This window comes from Patella vulgata, chromosome 6, assembly GCF_932274485.2.
Source record: "Patella vulgata chromosome 6, xgPatVulg1.2, whole genome shotgun sequence".
Classification (NCBI taxonomy): domain Eukaryota; kingdom Metazoa; phylum Mollusca; class Gastropoda; family Patellidae; genus Patella; species Patella vulgata.
Genome location: NC_065884.2, coordinates 54,721,973 through 54,744,924, shown reverse-complemented (window position 1 = coordinate 54,744,924; position 22,952 = coordinate 54,721,973). Strand labels below are relative to the sequence as shown.

Below are 22,952 nucleotides of genomic sequence, written 5' to 3'. Positions count from 1 at the left end.
AGCCCATACTATTTTCTGCAATAATTTGGGACTGGATATAAAAGTCTTCTATCGCTAGTTTCGGTTTCCGTATGTTGAAGATTTCATTCACCGCTCCTGCTGTAATCAAATCTGCCGTTGTACTCGTACGTAGAGGTACTCCCAGTTTATATCGTTTAACGTTACGTTACATGCATCGAGTGACAGCAATGGATAAGCTATTTAAGTAAGTATAGGCCCTATGGTTGTTAAAGGGGCTAAATCGCTAATATTTGGGACCTGCGGAAATTGACACAAATCGGTTGCTACGCATATAATTTTTAATAATGTAATTAATATGAATGTATATAATTTAATATAAACTAATTTACATTCAATGGTTTCTGTTTCTACTGCAATTTTTAATTGGTTATGTTCGGCGAAATACGCCCGAAGTCTCAATCGAAAGGCGATCTCTAGTGTCTGGTTATTCCAGTCTACACCGATAGTATTTATTGCGAAATGAAATGAAATGAAATGGGGTTTAACGTTCTACTGTTCTGCTCCTATACTGGGCTAATGAAGACGGGCATATACGCCATACAGTGTGCTATGAGGGAAATTTTGCCCGGGCAGCGGCACTATCGCCTACTCTTATATCGAATTCCAACTGCCAAGGGATCTTTTACGTGCATTCTAATGTATACACGGGACCTCGGTTTTTCGTCTCATCCGAATGACTAGACAGCTGTCCTTGTCAGGCCCTCCGTTCTGCACCACTGACAAGAGGAAACCACGTCGGAAAATCCAGATGAACTTTCTCAACCAATGCAGGGATCGAACACCCGACCTCCAGGCTAGCGAGCCAGCGCCTTAACCACCTAGTCACCGTGGCTCAGTGCTCAACTGATAAGAATATGGCATCACCGTCTGACATGACTGGTGAAATATACCTAGCTTCGATTTTTGATTCCCTTATTAGAAATTACGCTGAACCGTATTATGGTACACGACTCGTGTACCAATGGTAAAATGTTTATTTTGTCTTAAATATTGGATATCAGAAGCCCAACTTTTCCCAGTAAGATCACACCAAATTATGTAAATAAAATTAAACCATATGTTAGTCCCGATATGATCTAGTTTGTGTCGAGTGGACGTTAAACCCCATTTCTCTCTCTCTCCATGCTCAATATACATGTATAAAAACTTGCATTTCAAGTTTCATCAAAATCGGATAAAAATTGTGACCTCAAGAGCATCCACAAGCTAAAAGCGTGATTTCACGTACAATAAGAAGCCACAATCCATGAAGTTATGGACCAATACATCCCAATTTAAAAAGGAACCGAGATCTGTGGGAGATAGACATATATTTCAAGTTCAGTCAAAATCGGATAAAAACTTTGACCTGTGGAGTGTCCACAAACAAATTGTGGACGAACAGACGGACAGACGTCAGGACGGACAGGGGCGATGACTATATTCGTCCGATTTTAAATTAAAGATGTTAATTTGGCATAAAGAACGGTATATTATCAAATATCGATATAAATTTTTATACACACACATTTTCATGTTGACGTATTATGCCGTCGCCCCTGTCCGTCCGTCCGTCCGTCCGTCCACAATTGTTTGTGGACCCTCTACAGGTCACAATTCTTATCCGATTTTGACGAAACTTGAAATATAGGTTTATCTCCAAAAGATCTCGGCTGCTTTCGATATTGGCATGTATCGGATCAAAACTTCATGGATTATGGCCCCTATTTGTACGAAAAATCATGTTTTTAGCTTGTGGACTCTATAGAGGTAACAATTTTTATCCGATTTTGTTGAAACTTGAAATATAAGTTTATAACCCAAAGATCTCGGTTCCTTTCGATATTCGCGCATATCGGACCGTAACTTCCTGAATTATGGCCCCTGATTGTACGAAAAATCGCGTTTTTAGCTTGTGGACCCTATAGAGGTCATAATTTTTATCCGATTTAAAAAAACGTATTATTATATCACCGTTACACCCTAAGGACGACTGAGTTTTAATTTTCGTGAAAATCGGCCCAAAATGGCCGCCGTTCGTTCTCAGATAGCGTAAAAATATGGTATATCAAGGTTGGGGACCCTATAGAGGTCACAATTTTTATCCGATTTTGTTGAAAATTGAAATGTAAGTTTATAACCCAGAGATTTTGGTTCCTTTCGATATTCGCGCATATCGGACTGTAACTTTCTGAATTATGGCCCCTGATTGTACGAAAAATCACGTTTTTAGCTTGTGGACCCTATAGAGGTCATAATTTTTACCCGATTTAAAAAAACATATTATATCACCGTTACACCCTAAGGAAGGTTGAGTTCGAATTTCGTGAAAATCGGCCCAAAATTGACAGACAAAATGGCCGCCGTTCGTTATCAAATAATGTAAAAATATGGTATATCAAGGTTGTGGACCCTATGGAGGTCACAATTTTTATCCGATTTTTTTAAAACTTGAAATGTAAGTTTATAACCCAAAGATCTCAGTTACTTTCAATCTTCGCGCATATCGGACCTTAACTTCCTGAATTATGGCCCCTGATTGTACGAAAAATCGCGTTGCGTTTTTAGCTTGTGGACTCTGTAGAGGTCATAATTTTTATCCGATTTAAAAAACCGTATTATTATATCACCGTTACACCCTAAGGAAGGTTGAGTTGAAATTTCGTGAAAATCGGCCCAAAATTGAAAGACAAAATGGCCGCCGTTCGTTCTCAAATAGCGTAAAAATATGGTATATCAAGGTTGTGGACCCTATAGAGGTCACAATTTTTATCCGATTTTGTTGAAACTTGAAATGTAAGTTTATAACACAAAGATTTCAGTTCCTTTCGATATTCGCGCATATTGAATTGTAATTTCCTGAATTATGGCCCTTGATAGTACGAAAAATCACTTTCTTGTTAGCTTGTTCTCTATCCATCTCTCGAAAATGTGGGCGTATCCTGCCTGGCAGCCGCTGGTTTGCTTACAAGTTGAAATAATGGTTGAGTTAGGTAATTCATGCTACCCAGACAAGACCATTTATTGGACTCTGCTGAAATTTCTGACAGCAAATGTTTTGCTATACAAGACGCAGAGGCCATAACAAATAGAATAATACATATGTAATGATCTTGGTCATGGATGCTAAATCACATTACCTGTGTGAATTATTCTTCCTAAACAATAGGCTAATTTTGTTTTTACATAATTTTCTTTTAACTGTTATATAAAACATTAATTAGACATTATTATTCACATACCAAGCCCATAATCTACTCTCTAAAGCATTGGATGGTTTTGATTGTCGGTGGATTTAAACACGATTCATGGATGCCAGTTTATGATTTAATTAAAAAATGGATAATCAAGATTTTGTTTATTATCATTACAAGTGTAGTAATGACAGTTGCGACTACACTGTTCTTAAAACGGCCAAACTCTGCCCAGCAGACTGACATATTCAGCATATGCCCTTTTTATTATATGTTTTTTAACTATTAGTGTGAGAACTGTCAGCTCTTTAGTCTTTATCTAAATCTTACATAATGCATCTTCAAATTGTAAATCGGACAACACTTATTTTAAAGGAGCTACATCCCTATTCTTTAAAGAATCACTAATGGATCGCAATGCATATATATAATATGAATATATATAAACCAATTTACAATCCTTTCTGTTTTTACTGTAATTTCTAATCAGTTAAATATTCGCTGAAATATGCAAAGACTTCAAATTGATTGGCATCTGGTTATTCCAATCTACAGAGGTAGTATTCTCAAAGGGGGGTATGTTTGGGCTTGTTCTTTGGGTCACTTCATTACAAATGGCGCTTGAAAGCATTCCGGCACACGTTTCGTGTACCAATTTTAAAAAAATTATTTTCTCTTAAATATTGGATATCAGAAGCCCATCTTTTCACGGTAAGATAACAACATCAATGTTGATATATTTTGACCAATAAGTCTTGTTTGCAATGTCGATGACTGTGGATGATATTGAGTTAAAGACTTGCCACCTTTAAATCTAAAATGACAGTCTTCAAGGCGAACACAATTATTTGATAGGAGTGGCTTGTTACATTGCTCTTGGTTTATTTTTGTCACTAGAAAAGAAAGCAAAATATCAGAACTTATTTAATTAGATATGTTTATTTATCAGTTGTGTAGATATGTTTATTTATCAGTTGTGTAGATTTGAGTACTTACAGTATGTAAAGTCAAGTGGGTATAGACTATAAGTCAATCAAAGTAACTCCTGTTGTTAATGATTCACTATCATATGACTGATGAAATAAAGCAATAAGTGCACGCATAAATTAGTAAAAAAAAATTTAAATGATGAAAAATTCAAGAAAACTCCCAAAATAGTGGCTGAGTTTGTTTAGTTTTGTTGTTCTTATGTCTGAAATAAATTTGTCAGAACAGTGACTTTAACAAACAAGACTTTTTCTGATGAACAAATTGTTTGCTAGGTTTGCAGCAGTCATATTTTCATGAATCCTTTTTTCCGAAAAATTGTATTAGTAATTTGCTATATCTCAATCCTGATGATGCAGTTTGGCACTGTTTCTTTCCTGGAAATAAGACATCTGTCTCAGACATTGACAGACACAAATTCAGGCATGATTCTTATGGTTCCTGTCATTTTCTCTGGCACAGATTTGTTTTTTCCTATGTATTTTTATTGATCTTATGAAAACATGTCTGACACAAAGTTCAATATGTCAGCTATATTTCCCTGACAATTCCTTGTTTAGAATACTGCTATCTATTTGGTTCACTATTTTCTTATGGGATCTATTTTTAAACTTTATAAGTCTGTTTTATTCTGTCTTTATGAAATATTCTCTCTTCTAGAAGGCTTTTCGTTTTTATTGACAAATCTTTAACTTATTATCTCATGGCTTTTGAATACTGTATATGTGAAAGGTAAGATACCGGTGCCAAAAACAGAAGGTAATAATCAAACTGGGCACAAAGTCAAACTGCAATACTGGATTGAAATCACCCAGAACATCCAACTGTATGTGTTACAAGAAATGTAACTGATGTATTAATCTTGTAGTGTAATATTGGTATCTTGACTGTATAAATCTCCTAGAGTAGTGTTGGTAGACTGAATCAGCTGACTGTTTATATATACACTTAAAAAAAAAGTAGGGGATATTCAGAAACAATACAAAACTGTGGAAATGCACTGCTGTTTTTATTAGAGGTAACCAGTGTATGTTAATAACAGGCCAGCAAAGATACGCTAAACAGTAAATCTTATGCAAGAACCGATAGGAATGCTAACACAGCGCGTGGCAGTCTTCATCAACCCTTCCTTGAAGTGTCAAATTTGACAATGAACCCATCCCACATGTATGGCGCTATTGCGTGTCGCATGTGCATCTCAGTGGTTCTGTTGGGGCGATAAGTTCTTCATCTGTGAACATACTCTCAAAGCATGTCAAGTGTCCATGACTATTTATCATATCACAACCTGCATAGGTATTTGCATTTCAATATCCCCTATTTTTTTTTTTGAAGAGTATATAAATCTTGTAATAAAGTGCAGTGTTGGTATCTTGACTTGTTAAATCTTGTAGTGTGTTGGTAGCTTGACTGCTAATGTATATGTCTTGTAATGTAGTGCAGTGTTGGTATCTTGACTGTTAATGTATAAATCTTGTAGTGTGTTGGTAGCTTGAATGCTAATGTATATATCTTATTGTGTAGTAGGTATCTTGACTTAGATTTCTGCCATCATGTGATAAGGAATTATCAAATGACATTAAGAGTATATAAATACTGATAACATATTACAAATAAGCAATAGGTCACACTTACAAAGTTCATTTAAGATTTGTGGGGTTATTTAGGTCAACACAATGTAGAAATTATATTTGGTATTATAATGATATATGTATTTAAATTCTTATTATAATGCTTATTCATCTGAAACTAAATGACTAGCCACTGACCTGAAACTTCAAAATTTCAAGTCAACAAATATTTTTTATTCAGTGAGATGATGTAGCACAGTTTTTGAAATTGTTCAAATAATAAAGACAAAAAAAAACCTGTCTTAATATTTTTTTGATGATAATTAATATGAGCATTGCATAGTTATATTTCTTTGAAAACGGGTCGTTTAACCTGAAACCTTATGATGAATAAAGTATCTCTATTCATCTTTTTTTTCTGGGAGCCATGGTGCCTAAGTGAGTAAGACGCTGGCTCGCTAGCCTGGAGGTTGCGTGTTCAATCCCTGCATTGGCCGAGAAAGTTCATCAAGATTTTCCGACGTGGTTTCCCCTTGTCAGTAGTGCAGGACGTAAGGCCTGACAAGGACAGCTGTCTCGTCGTTCAGATGTGCCAAAAACCCGAGGTCCTGTGTACACATTGCCGTTCACGTAAAAGATCCCTTGGCTCTATAAGAGTAGGCCATAGTGCTGCTGCCCTGGTAAAATTTTCCTCATTGCACACTGTATGGCGTATGCTCGTCTTCATTAGCCAAGTATAGGAGCAGAACAGTAGGACATTAAACCCCATTTTATTTCTTCATTTCATCTATTCAACTTAAAATCTGCTTTTTGAATTACCTATTCTTGTCTACTCTGTCTATCCTCTGGTATGTTTTTAAGGTAGTACTGCTGTTTCTCCTCCCCGCTTCTCATATCATATTTAGATATGTTTATTTGAATGTCCCTCGTCATTTGGATTGGGTAGAAAGAACCTGTGTTAAGGATCTCCTGACAGTTGGACAGAAAACATTCTGATTGTGAGAATGTGTCTTCTATTGCACTACACATATTATAGAATAAAAACTTTTATTTTTTAATGTGCACTAATGGTAGGCTGAAATTTGGTTAATTGAATGATTGGAATTGATTCAATTATAAAATTTATTAATACACATATTACATGGAATTATTCTGCATAGCTGTCAGGTATGAATCCTCAAAAAGTTCTGAAATTTAGTTTGTGGATATGAAATTATCAGATTGTCAGTTCCAGTGCCAGGTCAGCTATCAACTACATGTTCTGATATTTCACTTATATTTCTGCCCATACTGTAATGTTCTATTCACAACCACAACAGTTCTCTAAAATGGCAGTTATAACTATGTGTTCAATAGAGTTTTAAAGAAGTATTCATTCACCAATAGGCCTACATCCATTTGCATATCATCAACCCTTTTCAAATCCATTTACTGTCATTTTACTTTTGAGGGTAAAATTGTCATTTTTATACGCCCACATTTTCATGTGGACGTATTATGCCGTCGCCCCTGTCCGTCCGTCCGTCCACAATTGTTTGTGGACGCTCTACAGGTCACAATTCTTATCCGATTTTGACGAAACTTGAAATATAGGTTTATCCCCAAAAGATCTCAGCTGCTTTCGATATTGGCATGTATCGGATCGAAACTTCATGGATTATGGCCCCTGTTTGTACGAAAAATCACGTTTTTAGATTGTGGACCCTATAGAGGTCACAATTTTTATCCGATTTTGTTGAAACTTGAAATGTAAGTTTAAAACCCACAGATCTCAGTTCCTTTCGATATTTGCGCATATCGGACAGTAACTTCCTGAATTATGGCCCCTGATTGTACGAAAAATCACGTTTTTAGCTTGTGGACCCTATAGAAGTCATAATTTTTACCCGATTTAAAAAAACGTATTATTATATCACCGTTACACCCTAGGGACGACTGAATTCGAATTTCGTGAAATTCGGCCCAAAATTGACAGACAAAATGGCCGCCGTTTGTTCCCAAATAGCGTAAGAATATGGTATATCAAGGTTGTGGACCCTATAGAGGTCACAATTTTTATCCGATTTTGTTGAAACTTGAAATGTAAGTCTATAACCCAAAGATCTCGGTTCCTTTCGATATTCGCGCACATCGGACCGTAATTTCCTGAATTATGGCCCCTGATTGTACGCAAATCGCGTTTTTAGCTTGTGGACCCTATAGAAGTCATAATTTTTACCCGATTTAAAAAAACGTATTATTATATCATCGTTACACCGTAGGGACGACTGAATTCGAATTTCGTGAAAATCGGCCCAAAATTGCCAGACAAAATGGCCGCCGTTCGTTCTCAAATAGCGTAAGAAAATGGTATATCAAGGTTGTGGACCCTATAGAGGTCACAATTTTTATCCGATTTTGTTGAAACTTGAAATGTAAGTCTATAACCCAAAGATCTCGGTTCCTTTCGATATTCGCGCATATCGGACCGTAATTTCCTGAATTATGGCCCCTGATTGTACGAAAAATCATGTTTTTAGCTTGTGGACCCATTAGAGGTCATAATTTTTATCCGATTTAAAAAAACGTATTATTATATTACCGTTCCACCCTAAGGACAGTTAAGTTTGAATTTTGTGAAAATCGCCCCAAAATTGACAGACAAAATGGCCGTCGTTCGTTCTCAAATAGCGTAAAAATATGGTATATCAAGGTTGTGGACCCTATAGAGGTCACAATTTTTATCCGATTTTGTTGAAACTTGAAATGTAAGTTTATAACACAAAGATCTCAGTTCCTTTCGATATATGCGCATATCGAATTGTAATTTCCTGAATTATGGCCCTTGATTGTAGGAAAAATCACTTTCTTGTTAGCTTGTTCTCTATCCATCTCTCGAAAATGTGGGCGTATCCTGCCTGGCAGCCGCTGGTTTTTAATAATTCCATAAAATTGTTGAAGAACATGACTTGATGCATATTGATTTATTTTAATTTCTATTCACAGATGTATCGACAAGAACGAAGAGAAATATGTTAAGTTATTAGCAGAGAGCGTTGCCATTCAGAGTATCTCAGCAGAACCAGAAAAACGTGGAGAGGTTCGACGTATGGTGGAATGGACAGCCCAGGTAAATCATTTATTATGAAAATCTTTACATATATATAGTGTTACAGTGTATGCCTTTATAATTCCCGAATCTGTTCACTCCCTGCATGTACATTACCTGTTGCAAGTGTTAGGGATAAAGTTTAGTTGTTGAAAAAAAATTGAAACTCAATGGAGCTTCAGACAATCTTTATATCTCAAAACATTATCGACCACATTTGTTTTAAGCAATTTTTAACCAGGATCAATATGTGATTCTTTAGTGATAATCTCTTCTGGAAACTTTGTTGATTCCCAGACCATATAATTTGACCATTTCTTAAAGTGTAATGAGTTTTTATTAATCATACTAAGTGTTGAATATGCATATACCACTGGCAACAAGAAAAACATAAATATTCCACCAACAGATGGTGTTAGAAACCTTGGTGTATATTTTGACTCTGTGCTAAATATGAAAGTATATGTGCCCAATATATCTGCAAGAAAGCAAACTTTGATCTGTACAACATTAGAAAAATTTTACCAAACTGACGGAATGTTCAGCACTCTAGAAAATGATGATTATTAATTTGAAAATTATAACAGTTTAAGTGCCGACACTTGCAATATTCTCAAACAATACCCATTGTTTAATCTCAAGAATCAACCATATATTTGTTTATCGAAACCATTCATACTTGTTAAATTTTTCTGTCAGAAATTAAAAGGTATTGGTGCTAGTTATGAACTAAAAGAGTTAGGGGATCAGACATTACCAGATGGAACTAAGCTACCTCTACCACCAGTTATATTTGCTCATCTTGGTAGTGATCCTAAAAAGAAAACACTGTTGGTATATGGTCATCTTGATGTTCAGCCAGCTAAAAAGGTAATTATTTATTATTGACAGGTCCTGTGTTCTATGCCTTCCTTGGATGGGAAAGTTCATCAGGATTTTTTCATCAGTTCTTTTAGTCCCTCTCCGGTACAAATATTTAAATTTTGAAGACCAATCTTTATTAGCTGTCCTGCAGTAATGTCTAAGAGCATACTATGGATGAAGTGTTTTTAGTATATAAATCATTTTTTGCTCCAGTATTAGTACAGATCCTGAAATTAACATTCAGCATTTTAGCTAGAGTAGATCGAGATATGTGTGTAAATAGTGACCATAGAGTACCTAGTGCGTGCCTAGAGCATGCATTTGTGGATGGATTAACACTTGGATTAATAGACATTGCAGGAGGATAAGGTTGTGGTTAAGAAGTGAAATTATAATCAGAATTTTAAATAAACTTCAAAATTAAATCCCCTAGTATGCCAGAATAAAGGTTAAATCAGTGAAATAGTGATTATAGTTAAACAGGCATTATGCAAGAGCTAAATATGTCTATTGCAGGTCTTTCTTGAGGCCTGAAATGTTTTCTCAATTATTAATTAGACATTAATTAACTGATCCAGGCCATAATCAACTCTCTATGGCATCGAATATTAAGCAGATTAGAACGGTTCAGCCATATTTTGATTTAATCTAAAAATTCATTCTTCATGATCTATTTTCGAACTATTACAGCAAGAATGGCTTGCTCTTTATCTAAACCTTACATAATGTATCTTTAAGCATGGATAACTTTTTTTTTGACATATTAACAGGAAGATGGATGGGATACCGAACCGTTTGTTTTAACTGAAGTCAATGGTAAATTATATGGTAGAGGTTCTACAGATGACAAGGTAAAAACCATTAATTCTCTTGCCACATGTTTTTATTTTACATATTATGGTTTTAATTTTGTTCTGGAGATTAGGATTATATTATTGATTTTATAAATCAAATATTTACTCTCTTAATCAGTTGGTATAATTTACTAGATCATGTTCACAGATCTCTCCCATCCCTGACAGTCTTCAGTTTGTCAAGGATTAATGACTCAATTTAACCATTTTCAAAGGTATAGTTAAGATGTTGAGCTAACAAACAATATAGCAGTATTTCTCGTAACTTGTATATATATATGTGATCGTATTATGCTAATTTAACTGTACTTTTAATCATTTGTTTATATTTGATCATGTTGTGCCAATTTAGCAGTATTTGTAATTACTTGTATATGTGTGTTCCTGCTGTGCTAATTTCTAATAAAAATATGTTTGATTTACAGGGTCCAGTCTTAGATTGGATTAACTGTATTGAAGCTATGCAAGAGATTGGTATGGATGTACCCATTAATATTAAGGTAAAAGTATTGTCCTAAAACAGTAATGAATAAAAAGAGAAATAAGGTTTATTATCCACTTAACAAGAAACTAGGTAATTCCAATAGCTCATTTGCATGTAGGATCTTTGCGTATAAGAATCTTGGAAGGAAAATGGAAGTTAAACTGTCAACAATGCTGGGATAAAACTTTTGACAGACCTGATAATCGGCTGCATAGAAAATGCCAAAAAAGAAATGATAAACTGAACAAAAAACAGCCAGTTTATCCAACATCTGTACATAAGACAAACAAGAATTTTAATAATGATTTGATTTTGTTTCATATTTCAGTTTGTGTTAGAGGGCATGGAGGAATCCGGATCAGAAGGGTTGGATGAACTTGTTATGTCACAAACAGATGGATTCTTGAAGGTAAATTTTACTTTTAGCCTTGTCACATTTTTTAAAATATTATTTAGGCAAGAAAATAAAACTAAATTAAAAAAACAAACAAAAAACTACTTCCACTTTATCTGCCAAATTGAAAATGTAATCAAATAGCGCTTGCTACATCACTGATTTAATTATCACATCAGATCACTGGGTTTATTTTCATTTCGTGGTAATTTTGGTTTTATTTTATAATAGGGAATTCGTTACGCGAGAGCTTGTTCATTTTATTCTGATTTTTAAGTAGATCAAGGCATTTGTCATCTAAGCTTCAACTACAGGGATACTTGCGAACTAAACTTATTAAAACCTTTAAAAAGTTTTATGGCCGTCATATTGACTTGATTGGTAAATATAAAATGTCTCTCTCGGCTATTATTCTAGATATATTTCATTGACGCGTATACTATCTCCCTGATAATGTCTGTCTACTACATCGTTAACACTGTTCATCACGTGCATTTTGCATACCGATAGTTCATTGGCCAATCACGCTATTTTACCGAGATTTCGCCTAATAGTTTGGATGCAGCTATGGCGGGTGTGGCGCAGGCAGGGTAAGCTTACTCTTCCGGACACCTGTTACCACTGTTTGTCGTGTATTTTGTACACGGTGAACAGTCCATATGCTGATTACACTATTTTGCCTAATTACACTATTTTGCCTATACCGTTTTTTTAGGACTTTGAATTTTGTCTAATGGTTTGGATTGTTCGTACTTGGTTTTATTTTATTCTTATTACAGACTGTTTATTTTTTATGTTCTTTTAGCCAACTGATTATATTTTATTTTATTACACAGAACTGATTATGTTTTATTGTATTACAAGGAACTGATTATGTTCTGTTTTATTATAGAGAAACGATTATGTTTTATTTTATTATAGGGTACTGATTATGTTTTATTTTATTATAGAGAACTGATTACATTTTATTTTATTATAGGGAACTGATTATGTTTGTATATCTGATAATTATTGGCTAGGAAAAACGAAACCATGTATTACTTATGGTCTAAGGTAACTGGATTTAAACTAATTTAAGTTTTAACAGAAGGTGGAAAAAACATATTCATAAAGCAGTGATAAGTGGCAAACATTCTTACATCCGGTAACAATAATGGTCCTTTTTTTCGTTGATATGCCACAATCATTGTCGACTAATCAAAATAGTTGTTACTTTCCCACCCAGGTGGTTTACTTTTTACTTTTGCCAAACCTTGTGGTGTACATTTTTACAACAGTCAATGATCAAGATTTATGAAAATTTATAGTTCAAATCAGTGACAGCTGCATTAGAAGAGATGTAGTATATTTTTAAGGGCTTAAAACTTCTACACGATTACTGTAGATATTGAACCATATACATTATGTTTATTTTGTAAGGGCTATCACAAAATTTAAAACTGACAATGGGACAGACTGCGAAAACTGAGGAGATATCTGTTTGACATTTAATTCTCATAAAGACAAATTTTGGCTGTTGCATGTGTCTGTATGTGTATTTTACTTCATTGAGAAAAGGGTCAAAACTTCTGCCAGCTGCAATTCGTGTAGCTTACAGTCTTAGTACCAGGTTTGTTCAGGTTTTTTATAAATGAAACAAGTGTGATAGACTGCTGGTCAGGCCCATAATAGTTTAGACTGATGGGAATGGGAATAGGTTCTGGCTGTCCGGCATTAAATTCTTTAAATGTTTCTGTTAAGTTTACTCAATTTTGGAAGCATAAGTCTTGAGAAAATTATGTAATAATCTTTTCTTACTCTACTTACAATGCACATGCAAATTTTCTGCCAAGCTTTAAATAGCTAGCAAGTTAAGTTGGGACTCAACTGTTTTCATACATGTAGCTCACTGTATATATGTATTTCTAAGGTCACTATTTACTGTTATTGTCAGTTAATGATGACAACCATTTCCACAAATCAATCAGTATAAAGCCATTTGGTAATTTATGATGTCATAAGTAGTATGTAAGGTACTTCAGATACTGCTTTAAAATAAGCGATAATGCCATACTTTATCTATTTTCTAGAGGTATCTGTTATTTTATGTTAGAAGTGACGTGTGCTTCTAAAGATCTACATTCTGGTGTATTTGGGGGAACAGTGTAAGTAAAAATTTCTTTAATATATATCGTACAGCAATTAGTTGTTGTTAACCAGTGAACATTAGAAGGGCTTGAGAATCATTACCACATGGCTGTGAGTAAAAGGTTTTTACAGGGTATATTATATAAACCTGTACTGAAAGACTAAAAACTTTATGTAGACAAATATTAACCTGTTTTAATTTTTTATGTTTTTGTAGCCATGAAGCAATGACAGATTTAATCAAATTAATGGGTTCTTTAGTAGATTTAAATGGAAGAATACTGATTCCTGGTGTTTGTGATAGTGTGAAAGCGCTTACTCCAGAAGAAAGTCAGTTATACGAACCTATTGAATTTGATCCAGTAAGTAGAAGTTTAAAAGACCAGTCTCTATTTTAGGGCGCAACTGGCTATTATGACCTCTATGTCAAGAGTTATGGTTCTAAGTAATCACCTGGATTATCAATTCACTATGGTAATACTTTTAATTGCTATGCTCTTAAACTCTATGATTACCGTTTATACTGGTGTCTTGGGGAATTAAATGTATATTAATTTATTCAGGATGATTATAAAAAAGATATTGGAGCCACGAAATTGATTCATTCTACGAAAGCTGAAACACTGATGCATCGTTGGAGATATCCATCCCTCTCCCTTCACGGTAATTAATTTACAAATATTTGCTAATGGTTCAGCTTATCAACTCTTTGCCGATTGTTCACTTTACCTACCAACTGTTTGCTAATCATTCATCTCATCAGCTATTTGTTAATGGTCAGCCAGTTCGCCAGTGGTTAGCTGTTTGCTAATGGCTTAGCTCACTAACAATTTGCTAAAGGCCCAGCTTCTTAACAGTTTACTAATGGTTCAATGGTTCAGTTCACTAACTGTTTGCTAATGGTCAGCTCCAACTGTTTACTAATAATCCAGCTCATTAACTGTTTACTAATGGCCCAGTTCACTAATTATTTGATAATGGTTCATTTCACCAACAGTTTACTAATGGTTCACTAACAGTTTACTAATAATGGTTCAGTTCACTATCTCTTAATGGTTCAGTTCAAGAACTGTTTGCTTATGGTTCAGTTCACCAACTGTTAGCTTATGGTTCAGTTAACCAACTGTTTTCTAATGGTTCAGTTCACCAATGGTTTTGTAATTGTTCAGTTCGCCCACGCTTTGCTAACAGTTCAAACCAACTGTATGTGCTAATGGTTCAGTTCACCAACTGTTTGATAATCGTTTAGTTCACTACCAGTTTTCTAATGCCTCGATAAACATCCCAGTTACTCAGTGTTTTATAGATAATTTTACTGATTCATTAACATTACATTTTTTATATATTTCTCCAGGAATTGAAGGAGCTTTCAGTGAAAGTGGTTGTAAAACTGTCATACCTAAAAAAGTCATTGGTAAATTTTCAATCCGTTTGGTACCAGATCAAGAACCAGCAGAAATAGAAAAATTGGTCCGAGAACATATCAACAGAATACACACAGAATCAAGCAGTCCAAATCCAGTCAGGTAGCACTTATTATGTTACTTATAGTTGAAATTTTGTAAGAGCTTGATATTCTAGCTTCTTAGTTGAAGCTATGGTACCGTACTAGCCATAATCTTAGATAATGCCTATTCTTTATCTCTCTACAACAGCCCTTATTGTAAACAAACATTATTTTGGTGGCCAACAAATTTAAGAATCAGTTTCCAAACATTGAAATTTACAAAAGTGAAAGATTATAGAACACCACACTAGAGCATGTTTTGACTCCATGCCAAAACTTTGTTTGGTTTTATAAATTAATAACAATAATGCTACTTTTACATTGCCAATCATGCTATGATAAAAATATGGATCTTAATTGAATTTATATATGTTTTTCAGGTTAACTAATGCCCATGGTGGTCGACCTTGGGTCAGTGATTTCAATGATCCCAATTATGTAGCTGGACGTAAAGCCATGAAAACAGGTATAGTATACTATAGACCATCACTTTTAGATTTAGATATTACTCTCTGAAGACGGTTCTCAAAGAAATGTGATATAAATAGCACAAAATTGAAGTGATCCTAGGGAATTAAGTTTTAAAATGTATTGAAACAACAATGAATCAGTCATAATTCTGGTGTTTTCTAACATGCTAGGAATTTATTCTTGGACATAATGCAAGCAAAAGAATGAACCCAGAAATAGGAAGGGTTATTTGTTATTTCCCTTCAATATTTAGCAGTGGGTATTTCTCGACTTATGAGGCATATTTGTTAGCAATTCCATTAAGTAATCTGTGAGTGTGGAAGAGTTCCTTGAAATGTGTTTTTTTATGAACTACATACAATTGGATTTGCTTGAAATATATTAGATATTAATTTACTGTCTATTGGTTAATTCATTTTTATAGTCCAGTTTAACATGTCCATTTAATAAGCAGATTGAGATTAGTTATAACCATGAGTCCCAAGTACCAACCATGGTTTCTTTTTTATGAGAAATAGTCAATTGAAATATAATTTAAAATATATTCACTGCATGTGTACTAGGCCAACATTTAATAATTAGGTTTCAATTTTAGTATTTGGTGTTGAACCAGATTTGACCCGGGAAGGAGGAAGTATTCCAGTGACCTTGACGTTTCAGGAAGCTACTGGAAAGAATGTTATGTTACTTCCTGTTGGTGCATGTGATGATGGCGCTCATTCACAGAATGAAAAAATTGATAGAATAAATTACATTAATGGGGTAAGGAAGAAAATAAATATATTGAATTAATGCCAACAGGTTTTTGGTTTTTTTCTACAAAAGTATATTTTCAATCATCTCCATTCATTGTTTTCAAAGTTATTAACCTTGATGTTATTGACTTTGTGTTCTTTGAAAAAATATGGGTGAATGCTCAAGATAATAAAGTCATCTTTTGAGTGCTTATGTCCGAGAAGTACTTTCGAAGTTATTGCCATTGGTCACTTTAAAAATATTGTGGATTTTCTAGTAGCTAAAGTTATTTTCCAATTGATTTCAGATTAAAACATAGTGTTTATGTAAAGAAACCTATTGATTTTCAACAATTTCCCATAACTCGGAACAGCTAAAATCCATTCAATTTCTAATTATTCCTAATAATTACCTAATGGGTTGTTAGTTATCCACAAAAGAATAAATATGCAACAACAGAATTTGCGCTTTTCATTAGGTTAAAGATGGGCAATAAAGCTGTAATTGTGTCATGTTTATTCTCTCGAGAACAAAGTTCGGCATTTAACTTAATTGTCATATTGAAATAAACCAGTATTTGTTGTCTTGCTGATATTATATAGAACTTTCTGTTTTCAGATCAAACTAATGGGTGCCTATATGGATGAGCTGTCTAAATTATAACCTATTGATGTAAATGGTGTCACTAGATCACACATTCCTAAAGACCATCTTCATTTTTACCACATATTTGTAAACGTTTTTGAAAACTGAGTTCTTAAAAATCAGAAAGATGTATTAAATATTAAAAATCATCTAAAATATGTATTGGTTGGATTGGTATTTTTTTTATTGTACATAACGATATGATTTATTATAAACCAGCCCTGTTATCTATTTTAGCAATATATTTAGACAAGAAGAATATTTCCGCCATATCAAGTAATTGAAATTATACTGTCTCATACAATCATTAAATATATAAACTATTTTTGTTGTGCAGATTTAGGTTGTTATTATTAAAAGGTTTTAGTATTGCAAAATGTTTTATAGGTTGATATTGTTCATTTGGGATCTGTTTTATTTGTTTTTGTTAAACCTAATGGTGGATTAAAATAATAAATTATCAGAAAAAAATTATAAATAACTTGATGGCTGTTAGATATTTTCTGGATTGTTAGGAAACTTAGATGTTTAATGTGATAGAAAATAATTTGTTCATTTTAATATAAAAATATTCTTCCTGTCCTTATTCAGAGCAAGCTAAAAGCACTATACAAAGGGATTTTATGCAATTTTTGTAGTTTTGTAATATGAATATTCATATTATTATATTCATCCATGTTCATTTAGCAATGAAAAAATAATTTTATAAAAAGCATAATATATTAAGATGATCAACTTACATCATTTATATAATATTTGTAAATTAATATTTTCAAAAGGTTTGGTAATTAAATGACAATGAAAGAAATAGTTATTCTGCTTTTTTTTTTGCTTGTAAGAATACATGACCGGGTCCATAACCCAGAACAAAACATTTTGACTAGCACAGTTAATATGAATTGTTATATCTGTGACCAAACGCTGGATATTTCGATTTTGTTTTCATAATTAAAGGAGCTAAATCGCTAACATTTGGGACCTAGAAATTGACAAAAGTGGGTCGCAACGCATATAATACTGTAATATGAATGTATATAAACTGATTTACATTGAATGGTTTCCGTTTTTACTCCAATTTCAAATCAGTTATGTTCGGCGAAATAAGCCAGCAGTCTCAATCGAGTGCAAATTTCTAGCGTCTAGTTATTCCAGTCTACGTACGCCGTTCGATTTGTGTGCAATGTGTCTAGCCTCGTCCCTCGAGTCTCTTTTTACAACTGGGGCTGAAGCGCATTATGGTACACGATTCGTGTACCAATGGTAAAATGTTTATTTTGTCTTAAATATTGGATATCAAAAGCCCATCTTATTCCGGTAAGATCACAACATCAATGTTGATTTAATTTGACAAATAAATCGTGTTTTAAATGTTGAAGATTTAGGATGATATTGAGTTAGAGACTTAGCTACTTTAAATGATAAATAACCAACCTGAGTAGGATTAGCACCGATTAAGCCTTGAGAAATTTGATATTTTCCTAAAAATGCAAATCACTCAAGTCAACGAATGAAGCTTGCCCCTTTGCCACTAAATCCTGTTTTTATACTAAGTTTTCCCAAGCATGTTATAGTGCTAATATTTTATATAATAAGCACATATTAGATATCAGCAAATACTAAATATTTATATGTTGATGATATTGAAGTCATTTTTCACTATAATTCAATAGTGCTAATATTTCATATAATAAGCCCATATTAGATACCAGTAAATACTTAATATTTAATCGTGACAAGCAATCTTAACGTTTATGAGATTGTATTCAGTTTCCCCTAGCATCTAATAGTGCTAATATTTCAAATAATAAGCACATATCAGATACCAGTATATACTGAAAATTTTATTCCGTCTTTACTTCTAAATACTGGTGTTTTTTATACTCAGTTTCCCCTAGCATCTTATAGTGCTAATATTTTATATAATAAGCACGTATTAGATACCAGCAAATACTGAATATTCAAATGTTGATGATATTAGGGGTGTCACAATCGGAACAAAATTTGGGGTCGGGTTGTTTCTGAGGCAAAATTTGTCACTGAAGACGATTATGAGATTATTTTACTTCTGTGACGTCATTTTCGGTTGGGGGTTTTTCTGATTTCCAAAATGGCCGCCAGAATTTGACGAAAAATTAATTTCCAGATAGTATGGGTGATTATCACGCAAGGTATGGCTTGTAATATATCATATATAAGGTTTTTTAGTAATTGAACTGAAAAAATAATCTCTAAAACTAGTTTCCCCAAATCCAAGATGGCGGAAATTCAAAATGGCGGCCAAAATTTACCTAAAATGGCTGATTTGTCAGATAAAAGTCATTTCACTCTTTGATATGATTTATAATATGTAATTTAAAGGATTTTCAGTGTCACTAAACTTAAAATTAATCTAAATATAACGGGGTTCGAAAATCCAAGATGGCGGAAATTCAAAATGGCGGCCAGAATTTCCCTAAAATGGTCGATTTTTCGGATAATCGTCATTTTTAAGTTTGATATAGCTACTATTTTATGGAGACATAATGTGTGGTGCATTTACGGTCTTATAAAGCTCTATTCTTACATAAAGAATTCTTGATTCGCAAGGAAGTGTTTTAGCCGTGATCATTTTAAGTCATGCTTATGCCAAGATCTGGGTAAGTGTTAATTTAACTAGATATCAGAAAAGTACCACGTTTTCATAAATGTACTCTTTAGATAAATTGTACAATATTTATCAGTTCACTAGTTACGTGTTGACCTTTAACATCACACTTAGATCCTGTACGCTTTGTGTCTTACAGTCAATACATGTCATGAAGAACTCTTTAGACATAATTTCGTTTATAATACTTTACTCGTTTCTATTGAGTTGTTTAGCAGAAGTAACCCATGACAACAATATGTTGAGACGACTACGTAACAGAATAGGACGATTCAATGTTATTAAAATGACACAATGACAATTTTAATTTTATTACCAACCCTTTCACAATATTTGAATGAAATATCTCACACAGGGTGTTAATCTGTTTTCAGTTTCTATTCCAATTCAATAAAACATTTAAAACATTTAATACATGTCTTGGCTTGATTCATTATTTACAATTTAATACGTTAATCGTGTATTTTAAATAATACAGTTCAAGAGATCAAAACATTTCCGAATTTATACATTCAACATTACACGTAGACCTAAATGTATTTTTCAAATACGTGTATAAACATTTATATGAAATATATTATAAACAGATATGCTATGACCAGCGTTGCCATTATCTTTATTATTCGACTGGAAAACTCCTGTCATTCACTCTGTCGTTCGACTGATCCATCATTCACGTTGTCATTTCCGAGTCTGAAATTTGGGGTATAGGGGTAGCTCATACCGGGGAGTAACATAGGCCAGGTGGCGTTAGTCTACCACTTCCGGTTTCGGAGTTATGACCCCCGAGCGAAGCCGGGCATTCTTCTAGTATATAAATAAATATATAAATAAATCATCTTCATGGTCATCATCATCGTCATCATCACTATTTAACACCAATCATCGTCGCCTGACAATTACCTTATCTATTCAAAGCGCTTGTTTAGTTTTAAATACTTGTGAACTTTACTAAAACTCACTTTGTTGAACGGGTTACTTTCGTTGGTATCGCCATATAGGAACGCTTTTGTATTTATGGATTTAAATGGGAGGGTATTTAATGTTGAGATACGCTGAGACGAATAATTTGGGCAGTGCAGAAAATAATGGTCGCTGTCTTCTTGAGTATGACCACAACTGCATGTCGGGTTATGTGAAATATGCATTAAAAATCTATGGAAGTTTAGAGCACTTTTACAATTACGAAGTCTGGAATGTATAATCTGAAATTTACGTTCTCCATAGTAACATCTTACTGACATCAATAAATACAAAAATATAAAATGGCTGATTTGTCAGATAAAAGTCATTTCACTCTTTGATATGATTTATAATATGTAATTTAAAGGATTTTCAGTGTCACTAAACTTAAAATTAATCTAAATATAACGGGGTTCCAAAATCCAAGATGGCGGAAATTCAAAATGGCGGCCAGAATTTCCCTAAAATCGTCGATTTTTCGGATAATCGTCATTTTTAAGTTTGATATGGCGAGTGATATGCGATTTAAAGGGTTTTCTGTGTCACTCAACAACCTCAAAAGAAGAGTTTCCAAAATCCAAAATGGCGACCAGAATTTCCTAAAATGAACGATTTTTCAGATAATCGTCATTTTTTCGGTTTTGTATGGCTTGTAATAATGTCCTTTATTAGGTTTTCAAAGTCCACGAACTTGAAAATAACCTCAAAAATGAATTTTGAAAATGAATATTACCTCAAAAATGAATTTTGAAAATGAATATTACATCAAAAATGAATTTTGAAGATGGTAGATGATTGCTTAAAAATACAACAGGACAATCGTGAATTTTCCTATGGGATTGGCTTGTAATAGCAAAGAGTAGTAGTTATTTTGATGGTAACTGGAACTGTTATACTGGATCTCACATAAACAAGATTTAATATTATTCCAGCAAAACAGTGAGGTATATATATCCAGTTGTTAAGAATTTATCTATTGTTTATTCAGAAATGGTTCGAAATAGTGGTTCAGTGAGTAAGACTCGCTAAGAACGAGATCTGGGGTTCGATCCCTATGTTTGCTGAAAAAGTACCTTAGGATTTTCCAGTGTGGTTTCTCCTTGTCAGGATGCAGCACCAGGGGCTTCTCGAGAAACCAGGTTTATATGTACACGTTGACGTGCGCATACAAGAACCCTAGACAGTTGGAATTCGAAATAAGAGTACACCATAGTACCACTGTCTGGGCCAATTTTCCTCATAGCACACTGCTTGACGAATATCAATATTTATTAACTTTTGTTCAGAAGACTTATGTCCGGAAACCGTTTGTGGTATCATCTAGACAGATGAATTCATATTTGTCAGTCATGTATTTCATAAAGTGAAAAGTGTAAAATGAATCATCGAAGTCTCTGTGTCCGCAACTTGTGTGGTATGGTATCAACAGATCATATTCGTCTGTAATGTAATGCACACCAAGTTCTAAGTTAAAAATAATCATCACGAAAATAATTGGAAATGCATTTACGACTAGGTATCCCAAAAGTCATCCCCCACGATTTCCTCTTTTCTTATGTGTTGTTCTTACATGTAGAACTTGTTGTGAAATACGTAACTGACGAAAATGACCTGTGGATACAACATCTAGACTATACCACAAAAGTTACTGGACACGGAGTCTTCGATGCAAAAACGGACCACATTACCATTTCTGAACGAATAGGAGAACTTAAATTCTTAACGACTGGATATACCACAAATGATTCTCACTCCGGTAAAATGGTGCAAAGACAAAGGAGATGAAATTAAAAATGCGTCAGTTGGCCCCGTTGTATTGTTATGGGGGTTTTATGCATAAAAACAATTAAGCTACATTTATTGTGTCTTAAGGTTAAATTCTTTGAAATTCTAATTAGCTGACTGGTAAGTTCTGCACATGGTTTATTTATTGACAGGTAGATTCCTGGGTCAGGTCAAATTAAGTTGCCCTTAAAAAAGTATTACAATTTGCTATTATAAACCAATCCAAGAGAAAGATTGATGATTGTCCCTTTTTTTTCTGAAACAATCATCTTCAATTATCAAATTCAGAGAGAAAGAGAGAGAAATGGGGCTTAACGTCCACTCGGCACAAACTAGGTCATTTCGGGACTAACATATGGTTTAATTTTATTTACATAATTGGCTTGTGCGTAGGGGTCTTTAGCAGTGGGAGGAAACCAGAGGACCCGGAGAAAACCCACGAGGTTGGACAGGCGACCCTACTCCTTGCCACATACAACCGGGGATTCAAAATCACGCCAGTCGACTCAATGACAGACTTTATGATACAGCACGCGCATGCTAACCATTCAGCCATCCAACCCCCCTATCAAATTCAATGACTCTGAAAACTTAATAGAGGACATATAACAAGCCATATCAAAACAGAAAATTGACGAT

General features: G+C 33.9%; 1 protein-coding gene across 1 annotated transcript; it reads left to right on the top strand.

The window, feature by feature from the left end:
- Positions 1–39: 39 nt before the first annotated feature.
- On the top strand, positions 40–17,975 carry LOC126823732 (cytosolic non-specific dipeptidase). The gene is made up of 14 exons (XM_050552701.2): positions 40–205; positions 8,738–8,861; positions 9,540–9,710; positions 10,475–10,555; positions 10,984–11,058; positions 11,371–11,451; positions 12,416–12,489; positions 13,506–13,580; positions 13,781–13,925; positions 14,127–14,226; positions 14,918–15,089; positions 15,451–15,536; positions 16,137–16,303; positions 16,895–17,975. The coding sequence occupies exons 1-14, from the start codon at positions 72–74 to the stop codon at positions 16,937–16,939; spliced, it is 1,530 nt and encodes a 509-aa protein (XP_050408658.1). The 5' UTR covers positions 40–71; the 3' UTR covers positions 16,940–17,975.
- Positions 17,976–22,952: the final 4,977 nt, after the last annotated feature.